This window comes from Eriocheir sinensis, chromosome 24, assembly GCF_024679095.1.
Source record: "Eriocheir sinensis breed Jianghai 21 chromosome 24, ASM2467909v1, whole genome shotgun sequence".
Lineage (NCBI taxonomy): Eukaryota > Metazoa > Arthropoda > Malacostraca > Decapoda > Varunidae > Eriocheir > Eriocheir sinensis.
The window spans coordinates 8107506-8124451 of record NC_066532.1 but is presented as its reverse complement, the minus strand read 5'-3'; the positions used below and the strand labels follow the sequence as shown (position 1 = coordinate 8124451).

Here is a 16946-nt window from a genome sequence, read left to right as displayed (position 1 = left end):
TCACAATGACTCCACTTCCACTAAAAGCTTCTGCGGCACGGTCATAATGTTCTAGTTTGACAATAACGACAGATTTGGTGGCGTTAGGGATGTATCCTATCTCAGGGCCGGCGGCGTTCACAAGGTCCCACCACCCTTTTAAGTTTGAGATTTTACCAGCACCTGAGAGGTCATCCGCATAAGCCACCTGTTTCACCCGTGTTTTTGCGTACGCGATTTCATTTTGGAGGACTGATAGGCCCAGGGCGTACATAACCATGGCTACTGGGTCACCTTGTGTTGTTCCCTCAGATGATTTTATCACTTTCACTTTCTACTGTGGTTATTTATGTACAAGTCGGTCGGATGTGTATAGGTATTTTCAACATACATAGCTAAGCTAGGGCACTTGCTTTTAATGTTGTGAATCATAGTCTTTCTATTTATTGTGTTGAAGGCGTTCCTGGCGCCAACAAGAAGCACTGCTTCGCACTCCACGTAGTCAAATATCTCCCGCATGGCATGGACGGCTACTTCTCCTTCTGCCTGCTGCCCCGCATAAACTTGGAGGTTCCCTGCTGCCTTTCTCACATCTTCTTTGATGACAGCCATGATGCATTTGCCCACGATGCACCGCAGGACTTCTCCGACTCCTATAGGCCTGCATCCCGGCCTCTTGTCCAGAGGAATGAGGCGGCATGAGGTCAGGGCGTCCACATGATGATAGCTGGAGGAGGCGAGTTTTCTTGCAGTGCAGCAATGGTGTTGCGCAGGTCTCCAGCTGTATTGCCAAAGTTGAAGCTGCTCAGCAAGCTTTGCCATCCCCGTGCATCAAGTCCTGATGGCCCCGCGCTGCCGTGAGTCTGGAGGGCCTTCTTCCACACCATCTCTCCTGTTATCCTTTCATATATAACGGTATTCCGTGGTTGATGACATCCTGCCAGTCTCAGTCCCTTCAGCTCACTCGGTGGTAGATGTTTTTCACTGAGTTGACTGATCGTGTCCCTGGTGAGTGGAAGCACACCCCGTGTGGAATTTTCTGACAATGCTCGTGTTGCAGACGCAATGTTGCCTTGTCGCATTTTGTCTGCAAACTTCCGAGCCCTGTCTTCTGTGGAGGTGATGTTTTGTTGGGGTCCGGGAAGCCTTTCTTATATGGTCCTGGCTTCTTCAAGGACGGCATCTAGCTCCTTCTTAATACCTCGACATTTTCGGCTTGTTTGTTTTTTGGGTGTGCTTTTGGAGGAAGAGATGGGGGGGAGAGTGAACACAATTTTTTCAGGGATAGGGGCACCAGTGGTATGTTCTGGATGTAGCTATTTAACAGGGTGACAATTTCTTTGGGTGGTTCAAAAAGATTGCTAGCAGACCACATAAACAACCAACGTATGTGTCATCCACCCACCTCTTCTCTTCCCCTTCCGTTAGCCCTTTCCAAGCGAAGCTTCCCTCGTCCTCCGCCGCGCCCTGTCCAGTCGGAGAGGAAGAGTGAGGAGGGGGTGGTGGTGGTGGTTGAGGCTGTAACAGTGAATGTTGGGGTGGCACCACTTGCGGTTGCAACCCGTTTTCCACATCCTGCCGTTAGGGGTTTGGGTTTCGACAGTCTCCTCCTCCCTTACAGTTAACACAGGGTTGGCCTCGTCTTACGCACGAGCACTGAGCACAGTTTTGATTGCTAGACAAGCAGACGCAACACTGAGGGGGCTCCATTTCGGTGCCATTACGAGAGCGTATCTCAGTTGCTATTTATGGTGATGAACAGAGCACTGCTACTACTACTACTACTACTGCTGATGCTGATGATGGTGCTCCTGCTGATACTGCTGATGCTGCTACTACTACTACTACTACTACTACTACTAATAATAATAATAATAATAATAATAATAATAATAATAATAATAATAATGATGATAATATTAATAATAATAATATTAATAATAACAATAATATTATTAATAATAACAATAATAATAATAATAATAATAATAATAATAATAATAATAATAATAATAATAACAATGTAATAGTAGTAGTCGTAGTAGTAGTAATAGTAGTAGTAGTAGTAGTAATAGGAGGAGAAGGAGGAGGAGGAGGAATGATAATAATAATAATAATAATAATAATAATAATAATAATAATAATAATAATAATAATAATAATAATAACAACAACAACAATATTGTATTATTCACATTTCTGTCGTTGACCGGGTAGTCGTAGTCAAGAGCGGCGTCCACCAAGAGTGACCTGGACGTGGGATCGATACGAAACTTTCCCTGCTCGTTGCCGCTCACGATGTCGAAGGTGAACTGGTTTACTGTGGGATAGGTAGAGGAAAAGGACAGGTAAAAGTATCCGAATAGGTCACGGGGAATGGCCGACTTCTGGAAATGTTGAAGGAAATAATTGCTTAAATACGAATATCATAAAAGGATACATTATGAAAAGTTTGATGAAAGGGTAGAGAGAAGAGTTAGTTAAATATGAATATCAGAAGGCTACTGCTTGAAATGGTTAATTGGCGAAAGGGTGGCTATAAGGGTACATGAATTCCGAATGTGAGTATAAAACTGCTTTACTTTTCGTTTTGTATCGCTTTTTTCATGTTTACTGTTCGTCTGTATTGGTAACTGAATATCTCCGCCTCTCCAACGGCCCGGCTACACAAGCCCATCTGCTCAAGTTCACCTCTGTCTTTTCAGATCCAAGGCTTTGCCTGTATCTTATCTCTTACACCCTCTCATTGGTAAGCTTTTGCACGACATTTATATATCGCTGAACCAACTTTTTTTATTTGTATTATGAATGAAAGCAAAATGCTGCGGGCATTTTTTCCTGTATCGTTGAGTGGTGATGAAGTGGAAGGAAGAGACAATTAGAATAAGCAAATAAGTCCTTGTGGAAAACTCTGAAAACCAGGTAACTATAGTCCATTGACTTAAGCTGAGTTCCTTCCAACAGTGGCTGAATCCCTAGCCGGGTAAATAACTACTTGACTTCGCCAAACATAATCGCCTAGGTTCAGAAAATATTTGTCTTTACTTAGCTCATCTGTTACACACGATAGAATAGTACAACAATAACACGATTTTTAATTACACGATATGATATAAAATTTATAGTAATTATGGTGAATATAAACTAGAGAACAACACAATGTTTATACCACTTTCTATAAATCCTTCCTAGTTTCCTCTTACATGCCATTTTATCCAAAATCTGTGTGCCATCGCATTCAGGAGGATTTAGTGTATGAGAACAAACGTTTAATTTCAAAGATAATTGCATAATCACTGTACTTACCAGAAAGTAAAAACTGATATAACCATTAAATGCTATTCCCTGACTTCTATTCACAACAGACGCCCTACCCGCCAGCAGCCAATCAGGGTCCTTATGTGCTCAGCTAGGAGCTAGGAGTCCGATTGAATGGACGGAAATGGCTAGATAAAACAGTATATGTATATGTAGTAGTATATACAGTATATCTAGTGTGTATGATAGTCGCTGGAAGCTATTTCCTTCGTTCTGGTTACTGCTGGATTGCCTTCAAACCTGGGGTGAATCAATGCTTGATTTATATTCCGGTATTAATATCCTATCCGTTCCACTTCTTCTGCCCCAATGCCCTTCTTGTACCTATTCCTTAGTTAAGCTCCTGAACACTAATGTACCGTATTTTCTATACAGGCAGCGCCACATGTGGCCACTCAACTCTAAGCTGTCCTTTCCATAGAGTTCAAGTTATAGACTAGAGTCCGTCTGAGGCTGTCTCCGGGATACACGGCCATGGTGCCGCCATCGCTCCAAGCCGATTGCACACATTTCACTCCTACTCGATTACAGTTTTTCTCCATGTCAAATAGTAGAGTCAGGAAATCGGGTAGGAGTAAAGTGTGTGCAGTCGTTGGCTTGGAGCGGTGGCGGTACCAAGGTCCTGTATCCTGGAGGCAGCCTCAGACGCACTCTAGTACAGAACTTGAATTCTATGGAAAGTACTGCTTTGACAGTTCACCGACTGGCCATGTGTGGCGCTGCCTGTATAGCCAATACGGTCCATTCCAAGACGTGTAATGATCGATTAGAGATAATCGTACACATGGTCAGCCTAGTTACCCTTTACCGATTTATCTTAGCAATGTACGTATTCTTCTTATTATTCGTGTTACTTTTAAATCTTTTCCCTATTTCTTAATTATAATATATATTATTCAGTTATCCATGCTTGATTAATACTGTATGGAAACACATGCACAAAAGTTAGTCTAATGTCTCCCTTTTTCCCTCTCTTTTTCACCAAGATCCCCTCCATGTGTTAGATCATAGGTATTTATGCTAATGCCACGAACGTTCAATAAATATATCAAAATTAATCCAAACAGGGTAGAAAGTTTAATATCATCCTTTTCCCCGCACTGGATCGAAGTGATTTTGATAATTATTACGTCTTTCCATGATTTCTCCATGCTGATTTATAATTGAATATTACTGACGTTCAGGAGGTATCCGACTGACGAACAGCCTTACTGTTATCCTGTTATCCTTCTCGTTCCTGTATACATTTTCAGATTTTTTAATATTTATCCATGCGAATTATTTCTTAATTGTACTGATTGATAATTATATTATCAGATTCAGGCGAACACACTGAAGCACGCCTTTATTTGACCTATGCACCTTTGATCAAAAGCCTAATAATTATCATATGCTTTGTTCGTTCTCCTTCTCTTTTGTATTTTGCCGCAATATTTTTTTACAGCAAAGGAAGCAGCTCAAGGACAAAAAAAGCAAGCTAACCACGCTCGTGTATAATAGAGAAGAAAAGAATGGCCAGAATGGCGGATGGAAAGTTAATTTGATATCCCCACCTTGAGAGTTTATGTCGTAGACAAAATGAAATAGAGATAATAGAAATGCAGACTAACTCTTACATAAGGGATTTGAATGGCATGGGGACGCCTTAGAGTAGAAAGTCGTGTACAGCGACTATGCGGTAGGGATGGAGGAATGCAGTTAAAAAAATCAGAAGAGCAGTCGGCATGAAAATATCGGTGGAGGAAAGAGAGAGAGGCGATGTTGCAGCAAAATTTGCGAGGTAGAAGACAATCAGTAAGAGGGAGGGAGATGAAGAGACGAAAAGCCTAGTTTGACTCAACTCTGTCTAAAAGGGTTGAATGTGTGTGGAGCTCCCCCACACATGGCATGCATACTCTGATGCATCTCTTTCTATTTTTAGTCTCTAAGTCTATGCTAACTGTTCTGAACTTCTGAACGAACGCCTTTTCAACTTGGATGCTCTTTACTTTTTGCTTTCGGGGAGCAACGACATTGGGAGCTGTTCTCTTTCTGTCTTTTTAATACCATCAAGCTGCTTCCATTGCTATATTTTTTTTATTTAGTTTTTCACTTCCTGTAAAATAACTTTACCTTTCAATTGTTCATTAAGACGACACTGAGTACCCTAGTGTAGACAAAAATATTTGAGGCAATCCCTGCTGAACCCTGCGTCCCTCTTTAAAGGTCGCTTTATCTTTCACTTGATTCATTACATAATGACACTTTTCATTGACTTTCCTCACCTCAGAATTATGCTTTCTTATCTATTATTATTACAGTCTTTTACTGTATGATACGTGTTTCCAGCAAGTTTCCTCACCTATGTCAGGGTCGTCCACAGCAATGCGTATCCCCGTCGGCTTGCCCACTTCCCTGTTCTCCGGCAGTTTCACCTCGTACACGCCCAGGGAGCGGTTGAAAGCTGGTGGAACGTCGTTGAGGTCTTGAACTGTGATCCAGTAAGTAGTCATGCGCGCGTGTTCTGTCGGTGGTAGGGAAACGAATGGTGTGAGCAAAAATAGATTACTCGGGTGGATGGTTTGTCGCGTGGGTAAGTTGTTAAAACAAAGAGAAATTAAAGCATGTGAAAAGGATTTGGGACTTGATATTGGCCATTATGGGGGTTTGGTTCTGTTTCTTTCTGTGTGGCTTCTTTTCTTTCTTCTTTTTCTTCTCTCTCTCTCTCTCTCTCTCTCTCTCTCTCTCTCTCTCTCTCTCTCTCTCTCTCTCTCTCTCTCACACACACACACACACACACACACACACACACACACACACACCGCTTCGGTAGCTCAATCGGTTAGAGCGCCGCGCTGCAAGGCTTCACAGCCAAACAGGCGGCAGTTCGTGCCCCGATCAGGCCGGATTCTTTCCGTTGACTAGGAGTGGTTATTGTCCCCCCTTGAGCAAGGGGGATAGGGTGTGTGGTGTGTGAGGTCCTGGCAGTACCCAGAGATCGACAATAATGTGCACTTACTCACGTCGTTAGGGTACCTGCTGGCGAAAGCAAGTCCAATTCGTGATCAGGTCGTGGTGAACTACTCACACTCTCTCTCTCTCTCTCTCTCTCTCTCTCTCTCTCTCTCTCTCTCTCTCTCTCTCTCACACACACACACACACACACACACACACACACACACACACACACACACTTGAGAAGGTTCAGAAGCGGGCATTCAGGGTTATTTTGGGTTCTGCTTACCACATCAGCAACAATGCCCTGACCACCCTGAGCCTGCCGAGTCCCTCTGACAGGCACCTACATGAACTCAAAAAATTCGGTAAGGACCTGCGCATCCTCGTCACCGCCACATTTTACAAGCCGACTCTGCTCCACCAAGCGGCTTCACCAGGCATAGTAACGAATTTACCCGCTTTATTGCGCCGCTCACTGACCACTAGAAACGAAGTGCAGTGCTGGCGAGTACGCATGATAAACTACCCAAAATCCCGCAATGAGAATTAGCACCTCGACGCCATAGTCTTTGGTCCGCTACACCGTCCCCAAACTCATTTTATTGCTATTTAATATTCCCCTATGCTTACTAACCATCCCCTAACTATTTTATGTGTCTATCTTTGTAAGGAGTAGGTAGAGAGACACCTACCGCAACAGGCCACTCCCGGTGAGGTATATACGGGAAGCGAGGAGGGTGCTGCAAGCCCTCCAGAAACCCTTCCCATTTCCTCACTTTCCGTTTCCCTATTGTCTCATGAACACCAGAGAGTCCCCGACTGAAGGGGAGGGGGGAGGGGCACAAATGCCCCCAGAGCGGACTCCACTTTCCACCTTCGATCTAAGAGGTGTCTTGATACCTCTTCCAACTTTCTCTTTATTAGCTTATGCAACATTCGCGGTCTTCGCTCTAGTTTTCATTCTGTGGAACACCATCTCTCCTCCTCTAAATCTCACCTTCTCTTCCTCACCGAAACACAGTTTTCTGAGGCAACTAACAGTAATCTCTAATCTGTTCCCTCCCACTATATCTTAAATTTCAAGCAAACGCTGGATGTTGCGCCTACGTACACAACGACATCACCTGCTCTCATGCCCACGACTTTGACTCTTCAGAGTTTTCCACCATCTGGCTAAGACTTCATTGTCATTCTATTACTAAATATATATCTGCTGTTTATCTCTCACCTAACTCTACTACGCCTCCGTGGTCTAGTGGTCAGCGTGCCTGGCTTCTACTCCGTGGCCCCGACTTCGAGTCCCGGCCCGGGCAGTCGGCGTGCAGCTGTTCATCCTCCCTCTCGGGCTGGGGGTGGATTCATCAAACCATTTACCACGCGTCTGGCTGGTAAGTTTCGTGGTATCTCCGCCCACCCGGTAAATTCGCATTCATCAACCACTTACTGTACCCGTGGTGAGGCCAAAAGTTACCGCAGCTCCGAGCATCCGTGAGTTACCGCAGGCGTGGTAAGTGGTGAAACACTGCCGCGGCTTATGTTCGGAGGTGATTTTGACCCTATGTATATTTTTTCCTCGTGACGTACCCTACACCGTCAGAAGCAGAAAATCATGCAGATTTAGGATCTGGGCTTTTAAAAGTGATACGACGAAAACCAGCGGAGTACTAAGGAGTTGAAGGGAAATAAGTGCAAGAAAATGTGTATTCACTATTCATTTAACTCTGATTTACGTATGTGTATATTTACATTATTGTTACAATTCTATGCTGGTGTGATGCAGCATTTTCCCAGGAAGATGATGGTGGTCTCCGTTTTTCTTAAAAATGAGTTTTGGGGTCAGGAAACAGGGTGGGAGTGAGGTGTATGAGGTCGTAGGTGTTGGATGAACTGGGCACACCCACGGCCCCAGGCCGGCGTCACTTGCCAGGGCACGTGATTGGCTATACCGAGCACAGCAGCGCGTTGCCAGGGTAAAGGTTACCACGGCGTTACCATTGTGTTCATGAATGCCGTGTTTGGAAGATACCACAGCCGTGGTAGCGCCACGGTAAATATGAGAGATACCGCAGGCGTGGCTGGTAAGGTTGATGAATCCAGCCCCAGCTGGTCGATAAATGGGTATCTGGGGAAACCTGGGAAGGTAAACTGTGGTAACCCAGATGTTACACTGGCCCTGTGTCCCGGGGTAATGGGCTCCCTTCCACCACACACTCAAGGGCCAATGTTACGGAGATAAACACCAAGGCCACGCGCTACTACAGAGTATGCCCCAACTTTACCTAACCCCACTAACTATGTAAAATTCTTTGACTACTTGAACTCTAAATTGGAGCACATCTTCACCCACCTATATTCGCTGAAATATCCATATTAGGAGATTTCAGTGTTCACCACCAGCTTTGGCTTTCATCCTCTTTCACTGACCAGCCTGGTGAACAAGCCTACAACTTTGCTCTCCTCAACGATCTAGAGCAGTTGGTTCAGCACCCTACACGTATTTCCGACCTCTTCCTTACCTCTAACCCTTCTGCTTACTATAGGGAAAGCTTTCTAATATTCTAAAGGAAACAAATGATAAATAATTCACAGGAATGTCGCTCGCCATGGCAGCTGCACATGAGTGTAGCTGGGAACTGGCAGCTTATGACTACCTCTCCACTTGACACATGGCCTGCGACTAGGGTTTGGATATTTATCTAAAACTACTATAGTCTGTTCCACGAGAGCTGGCGGAGATATTCCTTCAGGGGTGGACTCGCGGACTTGACATCATTGCTTGAGTGACGGTCTCTTCGGCGCTCATTGGCTGTTGTTTACTAGATCTACTAAACGGTTTCAGGGGCCATGTTCCCCTGTTTTTCGCAAATAAAACTTTAACAAAGCGTCGGACAAGGATGTTATTTTGGCAGTGGATGTTTGAGACCCCGACCTAATGGGCAAAAATATGATTTGGTGTCACATGTGGATAATGAAGCACTTATAAGAGTAAATTTAGGGTAAACTAAGCTAAAAGTTAAAGGCACTGTGAGCGAGGCTAGCCCCGCCCCTCTCATCTCGTGACGTCGATGTGACGTTTAGCACTGACGTATGAGTAATCATCCATCCAACCAGCAATTATGTCTTACTGCTTCACACACACACACACACACACACACACACACACACACACACACCGTAGCAATATTTAATCTACTGTAATTATGGATGTTCCTTATATGGACTATCAGTTGGGGAGAAACGGTTTTACTCGAAGGAAATTACTTATCCTTTACATGGAAAATGTGACTATTGGTAGTACATGCTGCATGCATGTAAGCGAGCAGTAGTTTCTGGTTTCATCCTTTGCTGGTTCACCAACTTCCCCCATACCCAACCTTTCCTTCCTCACACAATCAACCCCACCCAACTACCCAACATCACCTTTGTCGTTGGTGGGGCTAGCCTCGCTCACAGTGCCTTTAACTTTTAGCCAATTTTACCCTAAATTTACTCTTATAAGTGCTTCATTATCCACATGTTACACCAAATCATATTTTTGCCCATTAGGTCGGGGTCTCAAACATCCACTGCCAAAATAACATACTCGTTCGACGTTTTGTTAAAGTTTTATTTGCGAAAAACAGGGGAACATGGCCTCTGAAACCTTTAGTAAGCTGCGGCAATTTCGTTTGCTGTGACATAGCCTACTTTCTCTCGCTCTCTGCTACCTCTTAAAATCAACATTATTGGTATATAAATGTAGTTATTCTTATAATCGCTCTTCCTTATGGCTATTTATTAGTTGATTTCCCACAAATAATATAAACATATTTCAGGATTAATGATAGGATGAACGATGAAAGAAATGAGAAGGTTCTTGCCTTAGGCCAATGTTTACGTTATGACTGCGTATCATCACTACACTGACTAAGCCTGGACTAGAAATATATCTTACAATAAATGAGTTAATTAACGAATGACATTGTGTAGACTGTAGCCTAGCTCTTTGAAGTAGTAAATAGTTGTAAAAAAAAAGTATAGCCTTAACAGTCGCTTCAGTCGCTGGACATTATCCGTTTACGTGCAGTTCCGACTTTGTTTCGTTATGAATGTCATTTCAGATTTATTTATAATAATTCAAAAGGCGGTGGCTGAGTGGTTAGCATGCAGGAATCACATTCACCCCGTTCTGGACTACGCGAATTCGAATCCGCCGCTACCACCTGGGATTTTTCAGTCACCGCCGAATGGCCTAAGACTACCCACGTGCTGTCCTGAGGAACACCCATCAACCCGGACTCTAAAACAACCGTCCAAGTGAATCAAGAATGAGCTCCGGAGGGCAGCATGAGCCAAAAATACATGGCGCCACTGTAAACACTCTCCTGCGCCATGACGGGCATAGGTCGCCTACTGGCGCTATAGGCTAGCATGTGAGAAAAAAAAAGTATTTATCAATAAAGATATTATTGCATTAGTTTTTTTTTTATCGGTGCAGTCTGTCCTTACAGCTCAAAAAGGGTTTTAGTAGGAAAACAAAGTAGGGATGTGCACCGGTATCCGATATACCGGAATACCGGTATTTTAGTTTCGGTATTACCGGTATTAGCAGCACTTCGGTATATCGGTAACGGTATTTTTATCACATCGGTATACCGCTGTACCAGTATTTTTTCATCGGTATTCTTATCGGTATTTTTTTGTTGTACAGCACTGTATGCACCAACATCATCAATATAACACCTATTCAAATACGTAAATACAAAGGAACTGCCTTGTGACTTCACTACTGTCTACTGGCGGTCGAAACGTGGGCCATGTAGCACCTCGTATCCAAGATCGAGGTAAGTATATTTACTTCGATCTTGCTCGTATCCAGGATTCCCGCGCGCACTTAATTTTGAAACGGCATCAGTGAATATGATATGATTGACCCGTAACTCTAAACATAATCATAGTCGAACCCGCGAATGGCCAACCCACGAATAGTGGGGGATTTTTTTTTTCCATCTTTGTATTCATTCTTCATCTTTTCATCTGTCTTTGTGTTTACTTGAACGTTTACCGTACGAGATATGAGTAGCCTATTCAAGAGAGAGAGAGAGAGAGAGAGAGAGAGAGAGAGAGAATGTTCCAGAATTAGTAACATTATTTCATGTGAACGAAAATCGATGCGATTTTCGTGGGTCAGTGAAATGTGCCGCTGTTCACATGCCCGTCAGATACGAAATGCTTTCAGACTCAGAACAAAGTGAGGATGACTCGTTTTCGCGACAGCAACATACGCCTCAAAGTGAAGAGGTTAACATGAAATTCAAGTAATATGTCCACCTAGATCACAGTCTATAATTTTATGCTTTACAGTCTGTTCATTTCAGGACGATAATGAGTCAGTTTGGCTCATGACGTCACATATTAGGGGAGAAGGTGGGAATGTGGAACAGGGTGGTAATATGAAACAGGCCATATCTTAGAAAGTACTTGCTGCTGTATATTGGTAAATGACTTAAAACATAACACTAGTTCCCCATAGGCGCTCTGAGGGGCAATTATTTAATTCTTGCTCAGTGAAACTTTTCATAAAGTAAGATTCAAAACCTGTTATCCTATATAAATCAAAATATATGGACTCTGATTATATAGTGTGTTGAATACTCATAAGATCACTTGTTAAAATGACGTAGTTAGTTTTTTTTTTTTTTTTTTAATCTTAGAATTTCTGCTAACTTATTGTGAAAATGTCGTTGGGTGGTAACATGGAATTGCTTGTTTCATTTTAGCACCACTCCATATCTCCAAGGTTTACCTCCCACACATCATATCTCCAGTTCCTGAGGCAAATAGGGTGTCATAAACGTTGCAAAGCTTTGAAACCATCTCTCTTGACTTCCTTTCCATACAAGGAGGCTTAAAGACCTCATTTGAAAGGAAATGTAGGTGGAGCTAGACAGGAGAGAGCACTTGCTCAGGGAACAGCATACAAAGGTAGAAGTAAGAAGAGAAATATGCATCGGGAAACAGCATGGAGTCAACCATACCGACACAGAAAAGAAAGGAGGCGCTGGAGGAAAAGGTGCGATATATATATATATATATATATATATATATATATATATAGATATATATATATATATATATATATATATATATATATATATATTTTTTTTTTTTTACAACAAAGGAGGCAGCTCAAGGGCACACAAAAAAAGAAAACAATAATAAAAAAAAAGCCCGCTACTCGCTGCTCCTAAAGTAAAACAAAAGAGGTGGCCAAAAGGAAGATCAAATACAGGAGGAGAGGTGTCCTGATACCCTCCTCTTGAAAGAGTTCAAGTCGTAGGCAGGAGGAAATACAGATGAAGGAAGATTGTTCCAGAATTTACCAGCGTGAGGGAAGAAAGAGTGAAGATGCTGGTTAACTCTTGCATAAGGGGTTTGGACAGTATAGGGATGAGCATGAGTAGAAAGTCGAGTGCAGCGGGGCCGCGGGAGGGGGGGAGGCATGCAGTTAGCAAGTTCAGAAGAGCAGTCAGCGTGGAAATATCGATAGAAGATAGAAAGAGAGGCAACATTGTGGCGGAATTTAAGAGGTAGAAGACTATCAGTATGAGGAGGAGAGCTGATGAGACGAAGAGCCTTAGCCTCCACTCTGTCCAGAAGAGCTGTGTGAGTGGAGCCCCCACATGAGATGCATACTCCATACGAGGGCGGACAAGGCCCCTGTATATGGACAGCAACTGTGCAGGGGAGAAGAACTGGCGGAGACGGTACAGAACGCCCAGCCTCGAGGAAGCTGATTTAGTAAGAGATGAGATATGAAGTTTCCAGTTGAGATTAGATTTTGAGTTAAGGATAGACCGAGGATGTTTAGTGTTGAGGAAGGTGATAGCTGGGTGTTGTCAAAGAATAGGGAATAATTGTTTGGAAGACTGTGTCGAGTGGATAGGTGGAGAAACTGTGTTTTTGAGGCGTTGAAGGACACCAGGTTCTTCTTGCCCCAATCGGAAATAATAGTAAGGTCTGAGGCTAAGCGTTCTGCAGCCTCCAGCCTTGAGTCGTTAAGTTCCTGAAGGGTGGGTCTTCTATTAAAAGAAGTTGAGTAATGCAGAGTGGAATCATCGGCGTAGGAATGGATAGGACAGTTCGTTTTGGAAAGAAGATCATCAATGAACAACAGAAAAAGAGTGGGAGATAGGACAGAACCCTATGGGACACCACTGTTAATAGATTTAGGGGAAGAACAGTGACCGTCTACCACGGCAGAAATAGAACGGTCAGAAAGGTAACTGGAGATAAAGGTACAGAGAGAAGGATAGAAACCGTAGGAGGGTAGTTTAGAAAGCAAAGATTTGTGCCAGACCCTATCAAAAGCTTTTCATATGTCCAGCGCAATAGCAAAAGTTTCACCGAAACGGCTAAGAGAGGATGACCAAGAGTCAGTTAAGAAGGCTAGGAAATCACCAGTAGAACGCCCCTTGCGGAACCCATACTGGCGATCAGATAGAAGGTCAGAAGTGGAATGGTGCTTTTGAATCTTCCGGTTAAGGATTGATTCAAAAGCTTTAGATAGACAAGAAAGTAAAGCTATAGGACGGTAGTTTGAGGGATTGGAGCGGTCACCCTTCTTAGGCACAGGCTGTATGAAGGCATACTTCCAGCAAGAAGGAAAGGTAGATGTTGACAGGCAGAGGCGAAAGAGTTTGACCAGGCAGAGTGACAGCACGGAGGCACAGTTTTTAAGGACAATAGGAGGCACTCCATCAGGTCCATAAGCCTTCTGAGGATTGAGGCCAGAGAGGGCATAGAAAACATCATTTTGAAGAATCTTTATAACAGGCATTAAGGAGTCAGAGGGGGGATGAGTAGGAGGAATATGCCCAGAATCGTCCAGAGTGGAGTTTTTAGAAAAAGTTTGAGAGAAGAGTTCAGCCTTAGAGATAGATGAGACGGCAGTGTTGCCGTCAGGACTGAGGAGTGGAGGGAAAGATGAAGAAGTGAAGTTGGAGGAGATGTTTTTGGCTAGATGCCAGAAGTCACGGGAAGAGTTAGAGAAAGCAAGGTTTTGACATTTTCTATTAATGAAAGAATTTTGGTTAGTCGGAGAATAGATTTGGCACGATTTCGGGCAGAAATGTAAAGTTCATAATTAGCATTAGTTTGAAGGCTCTGGTACCTTTTGTGAGCTACCTCTCTATCATTGACAGCACGAGAACAAGCGTAATTAAGCCAAGGCTTTTTAGCGTGAGGAGTAGAGAAAGAACGAGGAATGTATGCCTCCATTCCAGAGACAATCACCTCTGTGATGCGCTGAGCACACACAGAGGGGTCTCTATCCTGGAAGCAATAATCATTCCACGGGAAATCGGAAAAGTACATCCTCAGGTCGTCCCACCGAGCTGAAGCAAAATGCCAGAAGCATCGCCTCTTCGGTGGGTCCAGAGGGTGTACAGGAGCGATAGGACAGGATGCAGAAATAAGATTGTGATCGGAGGAGCCCAACGGAGAGAACAGTTTGACAGAATAAGCAGAAGGGTTTGAGGTAAGGAAGAGGTCTAGAATGTTGGGCCGATCTCCAAGACGGTCGGGAATACGTGTAGGGTGCTGGACCAACTGCTCTAGGTCGTTGAGGATAGCAAAGTTGTAGGCTTGTTCACCAGGATGGTCAGTGAAAGAGGATGAAAGCCAAAGCTGGTGGTGAACATTGAAATCTCCTAGGATGGAGATTTCAGCGAAGGGAGAGTGGGTCAAGATGTGCTCCACTTTAGAATTCAAATAGTCAAAGAATTTTACATAGTTGGTACAGTTAGGTGAGAGATAAACAGCACAGATGTATTTAGTAATAGAATGACAATGAAGTCTTAGCCAGATGGTGGAAAATTCAGAAGAGTCAAGGTTGTGGGCACGAGAGCAAGTGATGTCGTTGCGCACGTAGGCGCAACATCCAGCTTTGGATTGAAATTTAGGATAGAGATAGTAGGAGGGAACAGAGTAGAGATTGCTGTCAGTAGCCTCAGAAACCTGTGTTTCGGTAAGGAAGAGAAGGTGAGGTTTAGAGGAGGAGAGATGATGTTCCACAGAATGAAAATTAGAGCGAAGACCGCGAATGTTGCAGAAATTGAGAAGAAAGAGGTTCGAGGAGTTATCAAGACACCTCTCGGGTCGGCAGCCAGAAGGGGAGTCTTCCCTGGGGGAATTTGTGGTCCCCCCCCAAGGCGGGGACTCCGAGGCTTGATGCGCCATTTTGAAATTTTAATTTTGGGAAAAGGTGTATATGTTGTGTGAATGTAGTGTGGTGTGGATAAAGAGAGGATCTGTCTTTAGAGAGCATGCTGAACTACTCTCCGGTGTTGGTGAGACAATAGGGAAACGGTTAGTGAGGACATGGGAAGGGTCTTTGGAGGGCTTCAGCTCCCTTCTCACCTCCCATATATACCTCCCCGGGAGTGGCTCGCGCCCGAGCGGTAGGTGTCTTCCTACCAACTACAGCCATATATATATATATATATATATATATATATATATATATATATATATATATATATATATATACATATGTATATATATATATATATATTAGACAGAAATGAGGATGAAAGTTCTAGTGAAGAAGAAAAGATAATTATTATGTCTTCTGGAAATTCACAGGAAGAAATTGTGGGAGAAGCTGATCCTGGAGGCGATGATGCAGAATGCCATTTTTCATCATAAAAAAAATCACAAAGTCCTGTTTAATGTGTGGTGTGCCGGGGATGGGCTCAGGTCTTGTGTAGTGACTGGCAAACTGATATTTACATTTGAAATTTCTGTTCTTAAAGTTTCCTTTTCACTGTAAGTTTTATTTATGTATTCACTAAGAAAGGAACACATTATTTTGTTATTTTCAAAATTGTTTCATATTACCACCCCACACACACACTTTCATTCCATTCTATTGTAAATATCTTAAATAATGTTTAGTTTGTGTACATACATACTTAATTATTACCATTACTTTATTTATGTTTTTTTCATATATTACTTTTATTTCTATGAGCATTAGTATTTCCATCATTATTATGATGCAGTTTTCTTATTAAACCATTTATTATTACTATTATTATTATCATTATTATTATTATTATTATTATTATTATTATTATTAGTAGTAGTAGTAGTAGTAGTAGTAGTAGTAGTAGTAGTAGTGGTAGTAGCAGTAGTAGTAGTATTGTTATTATTATTATTATTATTATTATTAGTATTATTATTATTATTAGTAGTAGTAGTAGTAGTGGTAGTAGCAGTAGTAGTAGTATTGTTATTATTATTATTATTATTATTATTATTATTATTATTATTATTATTATTATTGTTATTATTGTTATTAATATTGTTATTACACACACAAACCCCATAATAAATGTTTAAGGAGATTTGATTTTTTTTTCACTACGTTAAATATACTATTTATGCAAAAAATAATAAAAGTTAAAAGTCACCTGAAACAACCTTGTGCGACTGTAGTGTTACATACAGTACGATAATAGATACAGGAAAAATTTTCCATTTCAAAAGTTAATATCGTTACCGGTATTACCGGTATTGTTTAGGAAATAACGGTAGTACCGGTATCATGACTTATACCGGGAAGAGGCATACCGGTATTATTTCAGCAAACCGGTATTGGCAATACCGGTATTTTTGTCGATACCGCACATCCCTAAAACAAAGGCAATTTCATGCATGTTAGAACAAGT

General features: G+C 42.4%; 1 protein-coding gene across 1 annotated transcript in view; it reads right to left on the bottom strand.

Moving 5' to 3' along the window:
• The window catches only part of LOC127003099 (neural-cadherin-like), a 167098-nt gene that overhangs the window by 54752 nt on the left and 95400 nt on the right, over positions 1-16946 (bottom strand). The window contains exons 11-12 of the mRNA XM_050869512.1: positions 5639-5800; positions 2175-2299 (exon numbers count right to left, since the gene is read on the bottom strand). Of these exons, the coding sequence (XP_050725469.1) occupies positions 2175-2299; positions 5639-5800 (287 nt within the window). The remainder of the gene's footprint in view (positions 1-2174; positions 2300-5638; positions 5801-16946) is intronic.